Source organism: Pinus tabuliformis, chromosome 3_1 (genome assembly GCF_031772625.1).
Source record: "Pinus tabuliformis cultivar Carrire ecotype Pingquan chromosome 3_1, CPIR1, whole genome shotgun sequence".
NCBI classification, from domain to species: domain Eukaryota; kingdom Viridiplantae; phylum Streptophyta; class Pinopsida; order Pinales; family Pinaceae; genus Pinus; species Pinus tabuliformis.
In genome coordinates this window covers 605350391-605372734 of record NC_142301.1, presented here as the reverse complement: position 1 = coordinate 605372734, position 22344 = coordinate 605350391, and the positions used below count along the sequence as shown (strand labels likewise).

The window sequence follows — 22344 nt, the reverse complement described above, 5'->3', positions numbered from 1 at the left end:
CTCAGCGCCTAGGGGGAAATTATGAGGGCTTGTCTCTTGAACAGACAGAGAAACATAAGATGATGGGGAACTGACTTCACCCTTTTTAATCACTGGGCTGGGGATAACAGCAGGTTGGTCAATTTGCAGATTTTCATAGTCATGGGAAGTTGGGCTGGCTTTAAGCTCAAGATCTTCAAGGGTAGATTTCTTGAGGGGCTCATTCTTCACTGGTTCAATCAGAGGCATATATATTCTTGGCTTCTGAATTTCTAATTGAAAACTTAAAGAAGAAGGGGAACCTTCAAGGCCCCCTACCTCCATGGCTGGAACTTTGAGGATGATGGGATCCGCTGCTGGTTGCTTCTACTTATAAGTTTGTTGTTCTGTAGGGACAACAAAATTATAAGCCGGGCCTTTGGATAATGACTTCTCATAGGCAGCTTTGGTTAAGAAAGGGGCACTAACCTTATCTTCCATACCATGGACCTCATCCTCCTCCTCAAATTGCTCTTCTTCCATGACTATATCTTGAAAAAGGGTCTTCACCCTTTGGTCTCTGTTTCTTTGCAAACTCTACAACTTCTCCTTTTCTCCTCTATATAGATTTGGATTTGGAAGAGAAAAGGTATGGGGAGCTTGTCCTTTCCCTGAACACTGCTCAATCCATAATTTGGAAACTTCAGAGGCTAATGACTCTATCATCCTGGCCATTTTATCGATCTTAGGATCTAAAGATGATGAGAACTCACCTCTCTGTCTTCTCATATCAGCTTTACCTTCGAGCCTTTCGGCAGCCATGATGTTTGATTCTACTTCCAGGGCTGCATCTTGCATATCAGCCAAAGAAGCACATCTTCTCTCCCTCAGTAGTAAACAGAAATGAGAATCGAAGGCATTGGCGTAGGCGAGCTTAGCGAAGGTAGGGGTGGGTTTAACTTCAGCTGGTATCCTGTTGTATAGGCGGTTAAATCTCTTATTGAAATCAGACATCAGCTCACCATTTTGCCTCTGTAAGTTCCCAAACTCAGTATGATAGTAGAGCAGGTCTTTTTTATCTCCCCAATGCTTCAAAAACACATCATCTAATGCTTCAATGTCTGCTATGGATCTAGGGTCAACTCTTTGAACCACTTTCTAGCCTCTCCATCAAGGCTCTGGACAAACACTCTCATCCGCACATCATCTTCACTGATGTCAAGGTTATCAGCATAACTATAAAAAGATTCAAGGTGTTCTTTAGTTGTCACTCCTCCTGCACCAGTGAATTTAGGCATGTATTTCTGGTATTCTCCCGCGGGCATGGCATTCAAAGGAATAGGCAGGACTAGGGGTCCATACCTAGCAGCTATGATTCTTTCCATCTTTGTGGGAGCTTGTTGACCTACCATGACGGGGATAGGTGGAAGGATATTGGCAAATTGAATGGTAGGAAGTAATGAAATAAATGACAGGCACAAAGGACTATGATGGACTGTATGGGAGGCTTTCTTTGGACTGAGATCCAAAGGGGAACTGACTGAACAAGGAGCTTTATGAATCTCTGAGGGTATTTCTTCACTAACAATGCTAGGCTCTATATCTTCAAACTGTATATTCTCCGCTATAATATTTTCTTTCAGAGATGCATAAGGTTTCTTAGGCTTACCTGATCCTGGTGCTCCTTTCTATGATGTTTTCCTTTGCTTAGCAATCTTCTCAGGGTCAGGCACTGGGTCAGTTGGTGATTTTTAAGGATTTCTCCAGGTATGACTCACAAACTGGGCCAGAACTAAAATGTGGAGTCACCACTAGGTTGGTTCTCTAGTAGAGTCGCCAGATAGATGATTACAACTAGAAATGTGTCCAGACTTTGTCTATCATCAAAGTTGGATCTATGTCGTTCTCCCAGGGAAGCTGAGCTTCAATCTCCGATCCCTGGCAACAGTGCCAATTAATGTTATCACCCCAAGAAACTCTCCTAGGTTGTAGCTCGAAGATGCTCGGGAACATTACAAACTCAATTTAATGTTGTAAATGGATGAACGAAAGGAATGACTCTTGTTCAAGCCGGATAACCACTTCTACTATGCTTAACCCCAGACATGCGTGAACACCCCCAGACTACAAGGATTTAGACCACCAATTACTCACAATTCAGACGTTGGGTGAATATGCAGAATACTGACCACACCAGCAAATGCGCAAGACCATGTGATGGCCGACTACGACCAGTAAAGGGGTCTACAAATCTAATTCCCTAGTGTACAGATAGGATGATAGCTCTCTGTCACTAAGTGAAAGAAACCTGAATAACACATTCACTGATACATGCAAGATTTTAACATGGATGTAGGATGACAGCTCCTCTAATGTTAAACATCAAGAGTTCAGGAAAACTGCATATCAGGCACAGCCTAGAACAGAATAGAAATGGAAAGTGAGCAATTAACAGCAAAAGAAGCTTGTATTAGATGAAAATGAAGACGAGACGCTGCAAGTATCGAAGTAGTTACAATCTCCAGAAGTTGAACCTTACATCAAAACAACAACCATCAACCCTGATTACCTCTTGTTTCTGGGTATATATAGAGTTTTATTACAAAGGCACTCGGCCATTCTAAGTATGGAGGGGTCATAATTAACCACCAACCACTTTAACTGCCTGATGGAGTCTGAGTGTGATTGCTTGTTGTAGTGTATGAATTTGATCTTCTCGGGTGCTCTGCTATCCTCGCAGGTAGGTGTAGCATCCTTATCCATTAAGTCCCATAACTGCTAAATGCAGCTACTTACTCATACTCGGTCCTTTTCCTCCTTGGCCATATTGCCTGTTGAATACAGTTGTTGAGGAGGAAATGCACCTGGTACTGATAACTGGTCACCTTCGTCCTTTGGAAGCAAGGAACAATTAAGAGACGCGGACTGCACAGCAGGTGGATGAGTAGGAGGAGGGAGAAGGGTCGGTCGTTGGATCAGGAGGATAGACGGTGGAGATGGCTTGGCGAGGGATATCGAAAGAAGCGGGAGCGGAATGAGTGTGGGCCATTGGATCTTGGCGGAGCTGATCAGACGGCGGAGAGATGATCGGGCGAGTCGCTTTATCAGGGGCGACGAGAGTCGTCGGATCGGGTTTTTTGGTAATTTTGGGCCTTTACGTATGGCAACGTGCGATTATAATTGAATCGCATCGCAATATCGCATCGGCAGAAGCTGAGGGGTGCGGCCTTTATACATTCACGAATGCGATCCGCGATCAGATCGCATCGCAATATCACATCGGCGTAAGCTGAAGGGCGTGGCCTTTATACACACATGGATGCGATTTGCGATAGCGATTAAACCCGAACTCGATAAGGGAATTAATCGTTTCTGGGACTGATGAAGGGAGAATGAGCGGTGCAAGGGAAGGAGAAAACGACCGTTGTGAGCTTCTTTTTAGCAGGACTAAGCGGACCAAGTATGCCTCCAGCTTTAGAAAATCAATGTTATATGGTAGAGCTAACAGGTACACAATACCATGTGCCCAAAACCACTATTGTTTATCCTGGTCAACATTAACTCTAACCCCAATTCAATTTTACCTAACAGTGATATCCATCTTGACACATTGATTAAATATTTCCTCCTTGATTGTTTGAGTGTCTTCTTGCAATTGTGTAACTAAGGAAGATTGATTTTCATTTACATTCACAAAAGTAACTAACAATTTTAATTTCCTCTTCATAAAAATCAATTATATTATTAAATTCCAACCCGATTAACTTCTATATATTATTCGACTTTTCCTTTAATATATCCTTTGGAATTAATGCAAAATATTTTATTGTATATGGACCATGTAAATCATCAATCTCTCTCATTTCCTTGATAAATACAACACTTCTTCTATAATTAATTTTCGTACATAGAGCTGTTGCATGCCTGTGACCTAGCCTGCGCCTCTGCCTTTCGCGCTGCCTCCTACAGCTGCCTTGCCTGGTAGCTTGCTGCTGTCAAGCTGCCTCCCCTCCCTCTAGCTTCCTTTTGGCCAGATCCTTTTGTGTTGATCTTTGCTCCTTGCTCCAAGCTTGGCAGCCTTCTGTTGCTGAGCTTTCCTTTGGTCAATGCCTATCCAATCGGGGGACAGCTCTCCTTCTCAGAATGAAGAATCCAACCATGAAGCAGCTTTTGCCTCCTTAATAGCAGATCATGGAGCTCCAAAATCCAGGCCAATTGCAAGTAAATTTGTCAAAAAACTAGATGACATTCCTGAGATATCTTTACCTCCAACTCTACCTCGGAAAGCAGCCATTTCTTTGGCTAAACAGGGACTAGTTGGGCAGTTCACAGGTCTGTGGCCCTCCCCCAGAGCAATTCAAAAATGGGTGGAGAGAAACTGGAGCGCCAACATACAAGGGAAGATCACAATCAGGTTTGTGGAAGGGGATGCTACACATTTTTATTTGAATCTAAAGAATACAGGAACCTTTTTTTCAGGAATGGACCATATTTCATGGTTTCGAGAGGCCTATATCTGAATAGGTGGTCTCCGGACTTTGATCCTGAGATGGACATCCTAAACGCAGTGCCAATCTGGGTCAGGTTACCGCATCTCCCTCTTCATTGCTGGGGGGACGAATCAGTCAAAGCTATAGGGAACGCGGTGGGCAAGTATATTGATAGATTTGAACCAAAAGACAACATACATGCTTGTTCCAGGATCTGCATGGAAGTAGATCTAGGAAAAGGGCTTTCGGAGGCAATCAAACTCAAGGTGGATCAGTGGACGCACATCTAGCAGCTGGACTATGAGAAAATCCCCTTCAAATGCAAGGTATGTCACGAGTATGGTCATTTTGCAAATAGGTGTAGTAAACTTAAGGAAGTGGAGACGATTGAGACTGCTGAAACCCATGAAAACAACTGGGAACAAGTGAAAAGGAAGAAAACTAGTAATAAAAAAACTACTCAGAACCCTCCTCAAGCACATGGAAATACTGCTACTTCCTCAAACCCCCTCATCAACCCTGCTCCTCCGGTCGAACCATCTTCTAATCCCTTTGAACTCTTAGATGAAGATCCTCCATCTCCTCGTTCCCCTCCCCAGCTCATTGCTACTGCCAGTGCTTCCTCCCCACCCCCCAGCTTCTCGCCTCCCCCACCCTCCATTGATAGAATCCTCACTAGAAACAAAGTCAAAGAAACATCCAATGCTCCGAAACAGCCCAAAAAAACCGGGAGGAAGTCCAACAAGGAACTCAAAGATGAGGCCGCAGAAAAGGATTTGGCTATCGGAACTCAACAGCCATTGGACACTTCCTTGGAAAACAAAAATGGAGTGGGGAGAAAACGCAGTTGAAGGACAAGGCTGGGGAACCACCATAAACCAAGTAAATAATGATCTTGGTCTCTTGGAACAGCAGGGGGTTGGGTTCTGCCTTAAAACTCAACGCAACAAGAGATTTAATAAAGCAAGAACAACCGGATATATTAATGATCCAAGAGACCAAAATCAATAACCGAGAGTTTCAAAACTTGATAGCAACTCAAAAAAATTACGAAGGAATAGCAACAGACTCAAACGGGGCCTCAGGAGGCATTGGTACGTTGTGGAATAAATGGAACTGGAAAATTATCAGCCAAAAACTCAACAACAGCTAGATCAGGATAGATCTAACAAAGAAGAACACAAACATCAAATATACGGTCATAAATATCTACTCACCAAATCACTATAGAGACAAAGCCTTATGTTGGGAGTCTCTAAAAGAAGAGGTACAAGATGTTCAGATAGACAATCTAGTCATGGGAGGGGATCTAAATCTGATTCGGAATATAGAGGAAAAGCTGGGAGGCAGATTCATAGGAGATCTTTCAAGAGCAGTCTTGGAGGATATTATTGTTGAACATAAGTTGCTTGATATCCATCCCAGCAACAGAAAATTCACATGGAGCAACAAAAGAACGGGTGTTCATAACATAAAGGAAAGGCTTGATAGAATTTTGATTCAGGAGGATATAGCAGCAAGTTTTTCGTCCATCAAGAGAAAAATTGTGCATGCCTCGGCATCCGATCATAAGCCGATTGTGCTCACCCTGGACAAGTGGGAAAATCAGGGTCCGATCCCATTCAAGTATAGCAAAATTTGGGACAGCAAGGATAGCTTCAGGAATTTAATAAAAGAAAGCTAGGACGTAGAGGTGTTGGGCTCCCCACAGTACGTATGGGAGACCAAGCTCAAAAATGTGAGAGAAAAAATAAAAATGTGGGCCAAAGAAGAAGCTCTCAGGGACAAGAAACGAAAATCAGAGTTGCAAGACAAGCTGGAAAAGTGGAACAAAGAAAAAGAAAGTCAGCAAGTTACTGAACAAGACAAAGCCCACGAAACAAAAATGTTTGTGGCCCTCTACCAACAAAATAGAAACGAAGAGGAGGAACTTAGACAAAAGTCCAGATGTCTTTGGATCCAAGCAGGGGACAAGAATACTGCCATTTTCCACAACAACCTCAAGATTCGATGAGTAGGCAACCAAATTGAAAAAATTCAAGTGGAAGGGCAGGAAATTAAGGGGAGAGAGGAAATAAAAGAAGCAGCATAAAATCACTTTAAAAACCTCCTCACAGCTGGGGAGCAGCAAGTGGATAGCGTTGATTGTCTTCTGCAAATTAGTAGCAAAGTTAGTGAACAGCAAAACAGTGAGCTCGAGAAGGAGGTAACAGTGAAGGAAATAAGGGAAGCTGTTTGGAGCATGCATCTGGAAAATGCTCCAAGCCCCGATGGATTCACCATCACCTTCTACAAGTGCCATTGGAAGACAATTAAAAAATATCTGGTACGTATGATTAAGAATGTCTTCAAAAAACACAAAGTGGGGGAAAACACAAAAACTTCTCACTTGGCCCTCATCCCCAAAGAGCCAAATCCTGTCTCCTTTGATATATTCAGGCCAATTTCTCTATGTAACTCCTCATATAAAATCATCACCAAGATTTTGGCAAACCGACTAAAAAAAATCCTTCCTTGTATCATTTCGGAAAACCAAGGGGGCTTCGTCCCAAAAAGGCAAATAACTGACAATGTAATCCTCATTCAAGAAGCCATCCACAGCAGCATCCAAAACAATGAAAGAGGTATGGTTATAAAGTTGGATATGGTTAATGCTTTTGACCATGTTTGCCATCGCTTTCTTGTTGCAGCTCTTCAAAAATTTGGCATTTCAAACAAGTTTATTAGGATCATCAAAGCATGCATCTCCAACCCATGGATCGCAACATTGATTAATGGAAGGCCCAGTAGATACTTTCGCAGTACTAGAGGACTGAGGCAGGGATGCCCGCTCTCCCCATTTCTTTACATCATAATGGCAGAAACGCTTAGCATACAGCTGGAAAATCAGCGAATGAGAAGGGAGATTACTGGCATTAGAATTGCTCGAGGTGTTAAAGAAATTAATCACTCTCTCTTCGCTGACGACACCCTCTTGATTGGGGGCGCATCTAGTATAATTGCTAGAAGGTTCAAAAAAGTGTTAGATGACTTCCTAGCTGCCTCTGGAGGTCTTTTGAACAATAAAAAATGCAGAATATACACCTGGAATGTGCCAAATAACATCATGCAAAGGATATCCCAAATATTGGAAATTCCAGTACAGCAAAAATGGAGCCATTTTATATATTTGGGGTTACCATTGGCCAAAGAAGGGATTAAGACAGAGACCTGGAATAAAAAAATCGAGAAAGTAAGAGGGAAAATCCAAAGCTGGGGGATGATGTGGTTAAACTTGGCTGGTAGAACCATCTTAATCAAAGCTCTCCTTTCGGCTTTGCCAATCTATCAGTTTGCTTTAACTTTGGCTCCAGCTAGCATTCATAAGCAAATGGAGCTTATAATCAGAGGCTTCCTTTGGCGGGGGGCGGGGGGAGACAGGACTCCAAAAAGTTCAGTTTGGTTCGGTGGGATCAAGTGACTCTTCCCTTCAAATATGGAGGGATCTCCATCCACCTCCCAAACATAACAAACAAAGCTCTTGGAATTAAACTTGTCTGGCACATGCTAATTGGGCAGGATCAGTGGTGGGGAGAAGCCTTGGTCAAGAAATATCTCAATGGGCAGAGTTCCTCTCTAATTAATGGGCTGATCCCGGATCGTCCTTGTACCCAAATCTGGAGGCTTATTAAAAAAACCATTCCCCACATCAAAGATCAATTCTCAAGAAATCTTGGAAATGGAGAAAACACTTCCATTTGGAATGATCGAATTATGGGAGCAGCACCGTTAAAAGGACATCACAATCTGAACGATCTCCATGACTGGTTGGAGGAGAAGGGTATATCTTCCTTATCCTCCATCTCGGAGTGGGATCAAAATAGATGGACTGCTTGGAAAAAGCCTCCTATACCAAATCGCCTCTCTGATCAGTGGGAAGAATTGAAGGCCCTGCTATATGGCTCAACTCTGATAAATAAAAAGAATAAGGACAGTTATATTTGGGACCCCAACAAAGGAATGTACACTGTCAAATCTAGTTACAACTTCCTTCGTAATTATAGCAACTATGATAACTGGAGCCTCTGGCCTATTGTGTGGAAGAATGCTTGTCTTCCTAAAATCAAGTTTTTCGCTTGCACCCTTCTAAAAGGAAGGATTCTTACTGCTAAGAATTTGAGGAAAAAGGGCATTCATGGGTTTTCAATGTGTGTTCTTTGCCAATCAGAAGAAGAGAGTACACAACACCTCTTCTTGAACTGTCCCATTGCTAAATAGTGTTGGAAGCAAGTTATCAGCCCCCTCGACTTGAATATTGAGCCAATTGTGCAGCTGTCTCCTTTACACAAGAACTGGGCTCACAGCTACCCTTATGCTAAGCGAAACAAGGCTGCCATTATAAGTGTTTGGAAGTGTCTCCCCTCCACACTTTGCTGGCACATCTGGTTGGCAAGAAACAAGTGCATCTTCAAGGGCAAAAAATCAAGCTCAAGGACTATTCTTTCCAAAACTTGGGCCCAAATTGCGAAAATGATCATCTCTAAAGGTATGCCACCCCCGGATCAAACCATCTGGACATTAGTAGAAAAGGATTGGTACAATAAGATCCCCATGGATGGCCTAGCCAGGAATTATATGCCAAAGAATGTTGGAAACAAGGAAGCAAATTGGAAGCTTCACGGTAATGAAAGGGAAATAGAGGGGTGGATCAAAAAAAAAAAAAAAAAACTACATCCTCTTCTTTGATGGAGCCTCAAAGAACAACCCCGGAAGAGCTGGGGCAGGTGGGCTAATTCTGGATCAGCAAGGTGAAACAATTTCAACGTTTGAATGGGGGCTAGGGACTCTATCAAACAACAGAGCAGAGGCTTATGGTTTGCTAATGGGAACCAGCATCCTCATAAAGCTCCAAGCAAAAGATCCAATTATTATTGGAGACTCTGCTATTATAATAGCAGCAATGGATGCTGGAAGAGAATTTAAAAATCAAGCCTTGAATAAGATAAAGCAAAGAATTATAGATAATGTCAACCTGCTCAGGAAAGTCATCTACAAACATGTGTTAAGAGTTCATAACCAAGCAGCGGATGCATTAGCCAACAAGGCGGTGGACAGAGGGGTTGGGACAACAAGAGAAAATAATGATGTCTGTGAAAAACTGATACCATAACCAGTCTTCAATGGTGATATAGCCCATAATACAAGACCTGGGAAAAATCATCACACATTTGAAAAAAGAGGAAATCAGTACAATGCAGACTCAGAGCACGATTATCCATCATAAGTCTGACATAAAAAACAAAGAAAATCAGCCTAGAGCAGCGCGGAAAATCTCCCCGGTTCAGAACAGTAAGCAGAGTATCCTTATGCCAAAGAAATTATGTCCTCATGACATGACAGAAGTTGGTAAAAGTCTCTTCAAGTGCAGGGGATCTCGTTTTGTCACGAATTGCAATGACTTCGCTGCCAGGAGGGTTCACGAGGAACTTCATATCAAATATTATAAGAAGCAGCCCGGGATCAGGTTTCCTCATAAGAAGAAATATCTCAGCAACGTTAGCAGAAGTTCTTCAGGTCGCAGTGTCTGTTACAGGAGGTTTCCAGGGAGTTTCATAAGCTCCCTCTTTTCCCTTCTGTGCGTTGGCAGAGGTAACGTTGTTTTGGTTATTTGGCTTCGCAAATTTTCAGCTAACATCTTGTTTGTTCCTATGGGCTCGTTTAGTATTGTGCACAGGGTATCTCAAGCTTCTTCAATGGTGCCCTATCATTTTCCTCCGCTCAATTCCTCTTCACACTCCCAGAACTTCATTCAATCTCCTAGTCACTCCTCTCTCCCATCTATCATCAGACCTGTGGGCTCAAGAAGTATATGTGATCTCTCTATCTGGTTGTCTCTTCCTCGTTGTCTCATCCCTTCTCAGTTAAGCACCTTCACCCTCAGGAATCAGCTCCAATTATTCTTTAGTGAAGGTCTACATTCCAAGCACTCCTCGTGCATCTTCAGACTTTCAAAGAAAGGGAAAATCCAGCCAAGAATTTGAGAACTGTTGCCTCCTACCCATTCACGATCAGAAGACCTCAAACACAGAACTGCAATAAGGATAAGAAGAGCTCCTCCCCTTTTTTCAATATGTCTGGTAATCCTTTAGAACAGATTGAGAAAAACAATAGTTGTGTGCTTTGCAGGGCAAACTACTTCATGATTGGGTGCTTCATCAAAACTCTCAATGAGCTCAAGACTGAAATGGAAACTTGAAAATAAATCCAAGAAGAAAAAGTTCGAGAAGCAGAAAGCAAAGATCGAAGGGCTTAAGGAAAAATGTCAACATTTGGAAGAAGCGGTGAGCTTCATAAAGACACTGAATCGAAGCAAGCAAGGCGAAGCCTTGACCAAGCTCAGCAACAAGAAAAACAAGCCCCCAAAGGATTCTGTCAATCAGTTTTGGTGACCTCTTTGATAACTTCCTATGCTATGTAAATTTTGTTTACTGTTAGGACAGTTCGTATGACAATATAGTCGTTGTGTATTTCAAATTCTAAGAAGCAAGACTAGTGATTGGGAGGACGAGACTGCATTCCCCTTTTGCACCTCCATCACCGATCTTCCCTCTTCACATGTACTGGGACCTTGTCCCCCCGTTGTTGTTTTATAATATATCAGTACCCGACCTTGTCAAAAAAAAAAAAAAAATCGTACATACAAAAATGATCTCCTCTAATACATTAATTCTTGCAGACCATTTAGCTATTATTTTCCTTAGTCTTTTGGCTAGTAGGGTATTTTATTGTGATCTACGTCACTCACTAAGTGAAGTAACATTTTCAATAAAAGTAGATAATTTATTATCTAAAAAACATTGACCATGCTCAAGCTCTCAGACTTTTGAAATAGTCAATAAAAGAAGAGATTTTTTGCACTAGAGCTCTCAAATTGAAAGTTAATTCACATACATCTTCGACAATTTCTAGTAATTTACTAATAATTTTAGAAATGTAATATTTGACTCCATTGAGGAGGTGGATGGATTTTGTGATCTTGTTGGGTGTTCCAGAGGTGCATGTTGTTACTTTTGGTGCTTGTATTGAAAGAGGACATATAAATAAAGGGACTCAATTAAGAAGTTTTTCTAAATTTTTTATTCTTCTTTTCAATTTTAAATTTTCTATATCTGGCTTAGTGACCGAATGTGATAATTTTTCTCTTATGGTTTGATGTAATTTTAAGAGCCCAATAGAGCTTACATTTATCTTGATATGTTTGTTGCTACATGTCTAGTTATCAAGTAATTAACTTCTCTCACAAACAAATCTTGAATTTGGTAGAAATGCAAGGGAGCTTTGTGTGTCCAAAAAAACTAGATACATAAACTATATTGGTTCTTCCTTAGGATTAAAATTACTTTTATGAGTTAATCCATTGAAAATATGACAAGTTACAAGATTTGTTATTAAATTTGCCATCATGAAAAACCTACAAGTTTTGACAAATTCACCAACTAGAAGACTAGCTCATTTGAGATGAGGTTTTCCTAGTGAAACAAAAATTCTTTTTTTTATAAGAATAATATAGAACATAAAGTACAAAACTTGTAACATTGGATGTAGTCTCTCATCCCATTACTTAGAAAAAAAGGCAAGAAAAATATTTTTAAGGCTCCGCAAATATGGAAATATCCAAAAAATAAATTTCAAAGGGAACCTGTGAGGCCAATGAGATGAATTCCTGAATAATGCTCATTCTGCTAGCTTGAGAGTTTAGGAAACTTTCAACTTCATGCAAATTTAACATCTTATTTGGCGCTGCGAAATTGAACATTTTTTTGAATCCTTTAGGGGCTAGAGGAATTAGATTCCTCTTCACTCCTACTCTTATTCTCCTTATCTTCAGATCAAAATGCCATGCCCAAACGTAGGCTATTTATTTGAAGTCAAAAAAATTCAGGGACACATGCAACATTTTCTTACCCACTAGTCTATATTTTTTTATTCTACTTATGTTCGATCAATAAGTTTACTTTACAAGTGAAATCTTTTTTCACGGTAGGAAAGCAAATTAAATGTGTCACTGCAAATTACTTCTTTCTTTTGGTAGCCATCTTCCCTTTATACTTAGGAATATGTGAGTAATCACCAACATTCTTAGTGGCTCGTAGTTATGATTTCCTCATTCTTCGATATAATTACTAGTTGTCATCCTTTCCCATGCGAAGTGGGACATGATAATAAATATAAGTTAATACATTAAGGTCGCCATTTGTGGGAGGTGATAGAGGCATATCTTGAAGTGTTAAAGCCATCATGCCCTTTTAACTCAGAGATTGATCCACTTTTAATATTCTTTATATTATTATCACAAGGAATAGGGAAATTAATGAGCTGATGTGATTGTACTGCTATGAAATCTTTGTGATCGTAATAGGCATTGTATAGGTAATTAATTGTTCGGAGGGGGAAGTGCAAAGGAGTGGAGTTTGTAGGAAATGAAATTTGCAAAGGAGAGAGGTATGTAGAGTGGTAAATGTGTTGAGTGGAAGATATGCGCAGAGCGGGGAATATGAATTTTTGTTCCACACACGTTATATTTGACTAAGTATAAAAATATTCAATAGAATGAGTTTGAGGGTCAACACAAGATAACTTTATACATGCACAATTTATAACATACACAGAAGAAATCAATACTAAATAATAAATTTATAAAAAGGGAAATAATTATCTCACAATTGTACACAGTCCATTTACAAATCTCTCTCATTCTCTTCAATCTCACTACTCTCTAAAATCTAATTATTACATAAGAGATTTTTTTTAATAAAATTCTCATTCAAGTATAACAACCTAGAACTAATTCCTACTTTCACTATCCAAATTTATCTTTTTTACATAAAAATTAAATAATATTCCACTAACTCCTTAACCATTTTGTTTCATTTGAAACTATATCGAATTTAATTATTACGGATTCCAATAAATTAGAAAACCCAACTTCCTTTGAAAATAAGTTAGTAACCAACTCCATTAATAAATGGGCATTGACCTAAGAAGGTCAAAAAAGGTGAATTTGGTTTGTGGATGTCCCGGATCAAGTAATAGCATATATTTTATTTGTATAGATACAAGGTTGTCACTTGCTTTTGATTTTTAGATTGATACTAAGATTGTGTTTCCATGTCCATGTAAAATTGTTGGAGACATAGTAAGTGCTAAACACCAGTACATACACAAAGTATCATGGATTGAGTGTAATTTTATAATATAACTGCTTCGAAGATGCAGGTCCATGGTGGACAATGTTAAACAATGATTTACATAAATGCGAATAAATATGACAAGGTTTATGGTATAAATTTGTGTGGGAGTGTGACTTATAGAGTATATTTTTGGATTTTTTCCAAATTAGCTTTTTTTTATAAATATAAAAATATTATGATATATTATGTATATTTGTTAATATATTTTTTTATAAATATAAAAATATATGTTTATAAATTTTATATTAATAATTTTTTTAATTCTAATTTGAAATAAAATTTAAAAATAATCTCACTAGTATGTAAATTAATTTTAAAATCAATATTTGACGAAAATCGGGGGCTGCCCGTCAAATTGAACACCTACATTACATTGGTGGATCAATATCTTTTTTTTTCAGAGAAATTGGTGGATCAATATCTCTTTTTTTCAGAGAAATTGGTGGATCAATATCTTTTTTTTTCAGAGAAATGGGTGCATCAATATCTTTATATCGTGGTGGGCGCCGACAGTTTTATGGTCAACGCGCTGCACCATCCAAGCGGTTTACTCGAATCCCCCGAAATTTGGGCGTAATAAAGCATAATATTTTTTTATTAAATATAAAAATAAATTTGTTAATATATGGTTTTGTGTTGTTATTTTATATTAATAATGAATAAATGTATAGTTAAAATATGAGTTGTGTTTAGAGAGATTTTTTTTGAAGTGTTTTTATAAATTTTTTAAAATCTAGTGATAAGTGTTGAGATTTTCTGTTTTGTAAAATAGGCAAAAATCTCTGTAGATGACAACAATAGGATTTTTTGTTGCTAGATTAACTCCAGGTTGTTGGGAGAGAGTTAATGCATCCTAAATTTGATGTGAGAGGATTTATGAGGCAGTTAGATTCTCCTTGCTATAAAACAGGTATCCATACGGATTTTTTTTTGAAGGGTGAGAGTTTGTGAGGAATTGATTAATACTTTGTAATCTCCTGTTTGATTAATAAGATTGCCGATGCCTATGTTTGGTGGACATAGCCCAGATTGGTTGGGTGAACCACGTTAAACCTCTGTGTCTTATGTGCTTGATTTATTTGCTGAGTATTTGTTTAAATTTGTTGTGCATCTGATCTCCAACAAGTGGTATCAGAGCGAGTTGGAGGTGTTGGTATTGAGAGGTATTCGACTGCTGCGTGGCCGTGTTGGACTGTTGTCCAACCTGCGCAGAGATTAAGTTTGTTCCATACAGATTGTGCGTAGATTGAGGTGCGTGCTAGAGTCTGCGTGTAACTAAACGCTGCCTGATGCTGGAGTCTGCATTTGGAGGCGTGGCGCGTGCGTGGAGGTGTTGCCTGGTGATCTGTAGAATTGCTGGTGCGTAGGGCTGTGCGTTGAATCTGTATTATACCTGCGCGCTGTGTGAAGTATATAATTGTGCGGATAGTCCATTCGCTGCTGGTGCGGATAGTCCAAAAACTGCGTGGAGGTATGCACATTTGAGGTTTTATGTGTTGTCATATATGCGGGTAGAGGAGCGCCCACGCGCCAACAGGTACAGATTTATATACAATATTTTATATGCACTGTATGCGCCATCAATGAAACGGGACTGTATCGCTGTTAAAAATGAATAGTGATTAGTGAATGTGTTTATATGGCCATCAATGAAACGGTTCTAAATATTATAACACCAAATCCTTTTACTCTTCTAGCAAATGCCACAACTTTCATATCTACTCTGGTTAACATTCCGTGTGAAAAGCAAGAAAAGTCCAATTAATAGTGAAAAGCATAGGGAGGCTCCAAACAGTTTCTTTTGTTTAGTGCAAACCACATTCGGTGTTTTTTGTTTGAAAATTGATCTTTTAAAAAGGAGCAAAATCATGTACAAATAGGTCGCCGTGGAGCAGTCGATTTGAAAGTTTTTTTTAATACAGCTATCATGAAATGTTGTTATTTCGCATATTTGAAACAAAACAAAACAGAGGGGGATTTTTTTTGTGGTAATGGGCCATGATATTTAAAAACAAAGGCTACAAGGCATAGGCAGTTTTTCTTTTTTTTTGTTGGTATTTAAATGTTGGTTTTGGAGATTATTGTGTTTTTTGCTGATACAAGTTGGCGAAAACTCAAAGTGCCCAGTTTGAAATTGAGAAGTTTAATGACAAAAATAATTTCGAGATCTGGAAGGTGAAAATGTACGATTTGCTTGTCCAACATGGTGTGGCAAAGGCGTTGTTGGGCAAATCCAAATAGCCTTACAACATCACAGATAATGAGTGGGCCGAGATGGATGAAAGAGCGATAAGTGTTATTCGACTGTGTCTAGCTGATGATGTCCTATTTAATATCTTGTCGGAGACAACGGCTGCTGGTTTGTGGACGAAACTGGAGAAACTGTACATGACCAAATCCTTAACCAATAGGATTCTCCTGAAGCGACAGTTGTACAATTTGCGAATGAAGGAAGGTACATCGATTGCTGATCATTTAAATGCTTTTAATACTCTTCTTGTGCAATTACAAAGTATAGAAGTAAATATTCAATCCGAGGATAAAGCTATTACTTTATTGTGCTCGTTGCCCGAATCATGGGATCATTTTGTTACTTCTATAAGTCTTAGTTCATCAGAAACTATTGAGTTTGATGATGTAGTTGCATCCTTATTATCGGAAGAAACAAGGAGAAGGTCGCATTCTGAAACCTCTACATCAGAAGCTATGATGGTTAGAGGTCGTTCGAAAGAAAGACACTCCAGGAGGCCGAGCGACTCACGTTCAAAGTCAAAAGGGAAGAAGAGTAAGCTAAAGTGTTGGTTTTGTGGCAAATCAGGGCATTTAAAGAAGGACTGCTGGAAGCGACAGCAGCAAACTTCAAAAGCAGATTCTTCGACAGAGAAGAAGGAGGCAAATACGACAGATACAGGTTCGGCATCTGGTTCAGGTATGAGTGATGAAGTATTATCAGTTAATGTGTCAAATCATGGTAAACATTGGTTGTTAGATTCCGGTGCATCAAACCACATGTGTATTCATAAAGAATGGTTTAAGACATATAAATCAATTGATGATGGTGTTGTGTACATGGGTAATGATGTAACATGTAATATTGTGGGAATTGGGAGTATACAACTGCAAATGTTTGATGGGACAACAAAAATATTAACTGATGTGAGGCATGTACCAGATTTAAGAAAAAATTTGATTTCATTAGGAGCACTTGATTCAAATGGATATAAAACTGTAATTCAAGGTGGAGTAATGAAAATTTACAAAGGTATTTTACTAGTTATGAAAGCTAAGAAGGTAGGAAATCTATTTCAGTTAGAAGGAAGTACAGGGTCAGATTATGTGTCTACGGTGTCTGAACATGACAGTAGTTCCATTCACTTATGGCATCAAAGATTGGGGCATATGAGTGAAAGAGGGTTAAAAATTTTGGTTGATCGCAAGTTACTTCCAAATCTAAAATATGGAAAGTTAGATTTCTGTAAGCATTGTCTGTTTGGAAAACAAAGTAAACAAAAGTTTAAAACAGGCAGACATACTAGTAAAGGCATACTTGATTATATCCATTCCGATGTTTGGGGACCAGTCCCTACAACTTCATATGGTGGTTCGTCTTATTTTGTATCATTCATTGATGACTTTTCTAGGAAAGTGTGGGTCTACATGTTGAAAAGGAAGTCTGATGTTTTTTTAGTTTTCAAGCAGTTTAGAGCATTGGTAGAAAACAGCACTGGTAGAACAATAAAATGTTTAAGAACTGACAATGGTGGTGAGTTTACTTCCAAGGAGTTTGACAGCTATTGCAAGGATGCAGGGATCGAGAGACATAAGACCACGGTTTATACTCCTCAGCAGAATGGAGTTGCTGAACGCATGAACAGGACTCTTCTAGAGAGAGCAAGAAGTATGTTGAGTAACGCCGGGTTGCAAAAGGAGTTGTGGACGGAAGCGGTGGCAACAGCTTGTTATGTGATAAACCGATCTCCATCAACGGCGATAGGCTGCAAGATTCCGCAAGAGGTATGGAAAGGACACCCTTGTGACTATTCTAAACTCAGAGTGTTTGGTTGTGATGCATATGCTCTAGTGCCTAAACATCAGCGAACTAAATTAGATCCAAAGTCAAAAAGGTATATCTTTGTTGGGTATGGTGTTGGAACAAAGGGATATAGATTGTGGGATCCTACTGCCCGCAAAATCATCATCAACAGAGATGTAAAGTTTAATGAGTCCTCTCTTGTACAGTTAGATGTAGATAGTAGATTGAAACAGGATGATGTATCTGACTTTCAGCACATTCAGTTTGATAGCATTTCTAATGATAGTCATGATGACCATAGTTCAGATACTAGTCATGAACAGGTTTCAAAATCAGAACATGAACAGGGTTCAGGTATAGATCATGAACAAGTCTTAGATACTGATTGTCAAGAAGTTCCTACAGATGGTAGTCAGCCAATCGAGGAGGCGCCAGAAACATCCTTAAGGAGGTCGACAAGAATCAAACGGCCACCGAGAAGGTATGATGATTATGTCACTTCTGTTGCATTTATTGCTAATGACGATGAACCTTTGTGCTACCAGGAAGCAATAGAAGGTTCAAAAAGTGACAAATGGAAAGCAGCCATGAAGGACGAAATGATGGCTTTAAGTAAGAACGGCACATGGGATCTGGTTGAGCTTCCGAAAGACAGGAAAATTGTGGGGTGTAAATGGGTTTTCAAGCTAAAACGGGGTGTGAATGATACGGAAGACAGGTACAAAGCGCAGCTGGTTGCAAAAGGGTTTTCTCAGAAAGCCGGTATTGACTTTCATGAGATTTTTTCACCAGTGGTTAAAATTGTTTCAATTAGAATTGTGTTAGCATTAGTGGCTTTGCTTGATTTAGAGTTGCAACAATTAGATGTTAAGACTACATTTCTACATGGAGACTTAGATGAGGAAATATATATGGAACAACCAGAAGGGTTTGTTCAGCATCGCAATGAGAAATTTTTCTGCAGGCTCAAGAAGTCATTATATGGCCTGAAGCAGTCGCCTCGGCAGTGGTATAAGAAGTTTGATTCTTTCATGTTGAGTCAGAAATATGTTAGAAGTGAATATGATCATTGTGTTTATTTTAAGCAATTGAATAATGGCATATTCATTATCTTAGTATTGTATGTTGACGATATGATTTTAGCAAGCAAAAGCATAGAAAAAATCAACAGGTTGAAGGCTCAGATGGCAAGGACATTTGATATGAAAGATCTAGGAGCAGCAAGACAGATTTTGGGCATGGAGATTTTCAGAGACAGGAGCAATGGTAAGCTATGGCTATCACAACAAAAGTATATTGAGAAAATACTTTTGAGGTTTGGTATGAATAACGTGAAGCCTGTGTCAGTCCCTCTCGCTTCCCATTTCAAGCTTTCTTCGAGTTTATGTCCTAATTCAGATGAAGAAAAGGAATTTATGTCTCGAATTCCATATGCTAATGTAGTAGGGTGTTTAATGTATGCGATGGTGTGTATGCGACCAGATATTGCACATGCTGTTGGGGTTGTCAGCAGGTACATGGAAAATCTGGGTAAAGAGCACTGGTCAGTAGTGAAATGGGTGCTTCGGTATTTGAGAGGCACAAGTAGTTATTATATCACTTACAATAAGAGTAGTGAATTTGGTTGCGGATATGTTGATTCCAATTTTGCAGGTGATTTGGATAAGAGAAGGTCAACTTCAGGGTATTTCTTTACTCTTGCAGGTGGAGCTATCAGCTGGATGTCAAAGCTACAGAACATTGTCGCTTTATCCACTACTGAAGCAGAATACATTGCTGCTTCGCATGCTTGCAAAGAGGTGGTTTGGTTGAAAGGTTTGCTTGGTGAGTTTGGTAGGTTACAGGACAACATCAGGTTATTTTGTGATAGTCAAAGTGCAATACATTTGGCTAAGAATCCGGCCTATCATAGTAAATCAAAGCATATTCCAATTAAGTACCATTTTGTAAGACAGGTTATCACTAAAAGGGGAGTCTCTCTTAAAAAGGTGCATACAAAGGAAAACTGTGCAGACATGTTCACGAAACCAGTTTTGTTGGAGAAGCTACGCTGGTGTTTGGCTTCTCTTGGCTTGCAGAAAAGATAAAATAATAAACAAACAGGGCATCAGGCTAATTGTTGTCAAGGTGGAGATTGTTGAGATTTTATGTTTCGTAAAATAGGCAAAAATCTCTGTAGATGACAACAATAGGATTTTTTGTTGCTAGATTAACTCCAGGTTGTTGGGAGAGAGTTAATGCATCCTAAATTTGATGTGAGAGGATTTATGAGGCAGTTAGATTCTCCTTGCTATAAAACAGGTATCCATACGGATTGTTTTTTGAAGGGTGAGAGTTTGTGAGGAATTGATTAATACTTTGTAATCTCTTGTTTGATTAATAAGATTGCCGATGCCTATGTTTGGTGGACGTAGCCCAGATTGGTTGGATGAATCACGTTAAACCTCTGTGTCTTATGTGCTTGATTTATTTGCTGAGTATTTGTTTAAATTTGTTGTGCATTTGATCTCCAACAATAAGAACCCTGCACAGTCGAAATGAGTAGATCAATACTTTATATCGTGGTTGGCGCCAGTTTTATAAGTCAACGCAGTGAACCATCTAAGTCAACCCGGTGCACCATCCAAGCGGTTTACTCGAATGCCCTCATATTTTGGCGTAATAAAACATAATCGTTCTTAATAAATAGAAAAATAAATTTGTTGACATCCAGTGTTATTAATGGGATTTTATACTGACAATGAATGAATTTATAGTTAAAATATGAGTTGTTTTTAATTAATTTTTTAAAGTTTTTCTGGTATAGTTTTTTTAAAATTCGGCAAAAAATTACGAAGGAATAGCAATAGACTCAAACGGGGCCTCAGGAGGCATTGGTACGTTGTGGAATAAATGGAACTGGAAAATTATCAGCCAAAAACTCAACAGTAGCTGGATCAGGACAGATCTAACAAAGAAGAACACAAACGTCAAATACACGATCATAAATATCTACTCACCAAATCACTATAGAGACAAAGCCTTATGTTGGGAGTCTCTAAAAGAAGACGTACAAGAAGTTCAGATAGACAATCTAGTCATGGGAGGGGATCTAAATCTGATTTGGAATATCGAGGAAAAGTTGGGAGGCAGATTCATAGGAGATCTGTCAAGAGCAGTCTTGGAGGATATTATTACTGAACATAAGTTACTTGATATCCATCCCAGCAACAGAAAATTCACATGGAGCAACAAAAGAATGATTGTTCACAACATAAAGGAGAAGCTTGACAGAATTTTGATTCAGGAGGATATAGCATCAAGTTTTACGTCCATCAAGAGCAAAATAGTGCATGCCTCGACATCCGATCATAAGCCGATTGTGCTCACCCTGGACAAGTGGGAAAATCAGGGTCCGATCCCATTCAAGTATAGCAAAATTTGGGACAGCAAGGATAGCTTCAGGAATTTAATAAAAGAAAGTTGGGACGCAGAGGTGTTGGGCTCCCCACAGTACGTATGGGAGACCAAGCTCAAAAATGTGAGAGAAAAAATAAAAATGTGGGCCAAAGAAGAAGCTCTCAGGGATAAGAAACGAAAATCAGAGTTGCAAGACAAGCTGGAAAAGTGGAACAAAGAAAAAGAAAGCCGACAAGTTACTGAACAAGACAAAGCCCACGAAATAGAAATGTTTGTGGCCCTCTACCAACAAAATAGAAACGAAGAGGAGGAACTTAGACAAAAGTCCAGACGTCTTTGGATCCAAGCAGGGGACAAGAATACTGCGTTTTTCCACAACAACCTCAAGATTCGATGAGCAGGCAACCAAATTGACAAAATCCAAGTGGAAGGGAAGGAAAATAAGGGGAGAGAGGAAATAAAAGAAGCAACATATAATCACTTTAAAAACCTCCTCACAGCTGGGGAGCAACAAGTGGATAGCGCTGATTTTCTTCAGCAAATTAGCAGCGAAGTTAGTGAACAGCAAAACAGTGAGCTCGAGAAGGAGGTAACAGCGGAGGAAATAAGGGAAGCTGTTTGGAGCATGCATCTGGAAAAATCTCCAGGCCTCGATGGATTCACCATCGCCTTCGACAAGTGCCATTGGAAGTGTCAGGCCAGGGTAACTCCAGAATGAGCAGAAGAAAACTGATTGCATAATTCATTAGCTAACTATCATTTATATACATAAATGGGACGGATCAGTTCATCTTCTTGATGACTGTTCGCGTTCCAGTTCACCCATCTGTTGAGGATTAGGTGTCAACATTCCCCCCCTTAATCTGAAGGGATGTTGATGAGTCCAAGCATCGTTCTGAATCTTTCAAGCTTTTCTCTTCCAAGCGCTTTGGTGAAGATGTTTGCAATTTGCTCGTTTGTGGAACAATGACGGTGTTGGATTGTTTTGGCCTCAACATGATGTCAGATCAGATGATATTTAGTATTGATGTGCTTAGTACGATCATGGAACTTTGGGTTCTTGGCCAACTTTATTGCAGAGGTGTTATCAATCATGAGTGGAGTTGATTGTATTTGTTTTACCTTCAAATATTCAAGAATTTTCCTGAGCCACACAATTTATTTCGTTGCTTCAGCTGCTGCCACATATTCTGCTTCTGTTGTGGAATCTACTGGTACTGATTGTTTGCGTGAT

At 39.4% G+C, this 22344-nt stretch overlaps 2 protein-coding genes across 2 annotated transcripts; both read left to right on the top strand.

Annotated features, from left to right (window-relative positions):
* Nucleotides 1-5745: 5745 nt before the first annotated feature.
* LOC149188462 (uncharacterized) lies at nucleotides 5746-6132 on the top strand. Its single transcript, XM_089409965.1, has one exon. It carries the CDS (start codon nucleotides 5746-5748, stop codon nucleotides 6130-6132), a length of 387 nt encoding a protein of 128 aa, XP_089266091.1.
* Nucleotides 6133-20790: 14658 nt separating this feature from the next.
* Nucleotides 20791-21507, top strand: LOC149188461 (uncharacterized). Its single transcript, XM_089409964.1, has one exon. The coding sequence runs from the start codon at nucleotides 20791-20793 to the stop codon at nucleotides 21505-21507; it is 717 nt and encodes a 238-aa protein (XP_089266090.1).
* The last annotated feature ends 837 nt before the right edge of the window (nucleotides 21508-22344 follow it).

What these genes read in the sequence shown, in the direction of transcription:
- LOC149188461 (XM_089409964.1), top strand. Translation starts at nt 20,791, where the DNA reads ATGGGAGGGGATCTAAATCTGATTTGGAATATCGAGGAAAAGTTGGGA.
- LOC149188462 (XM_089409965.1), top strand. Translation starts at nt 5,746, where the DNA reads ATGGGAGGGGATCTAAATCTGATTCGGAATATAGAGGAAAAGCTGGGA.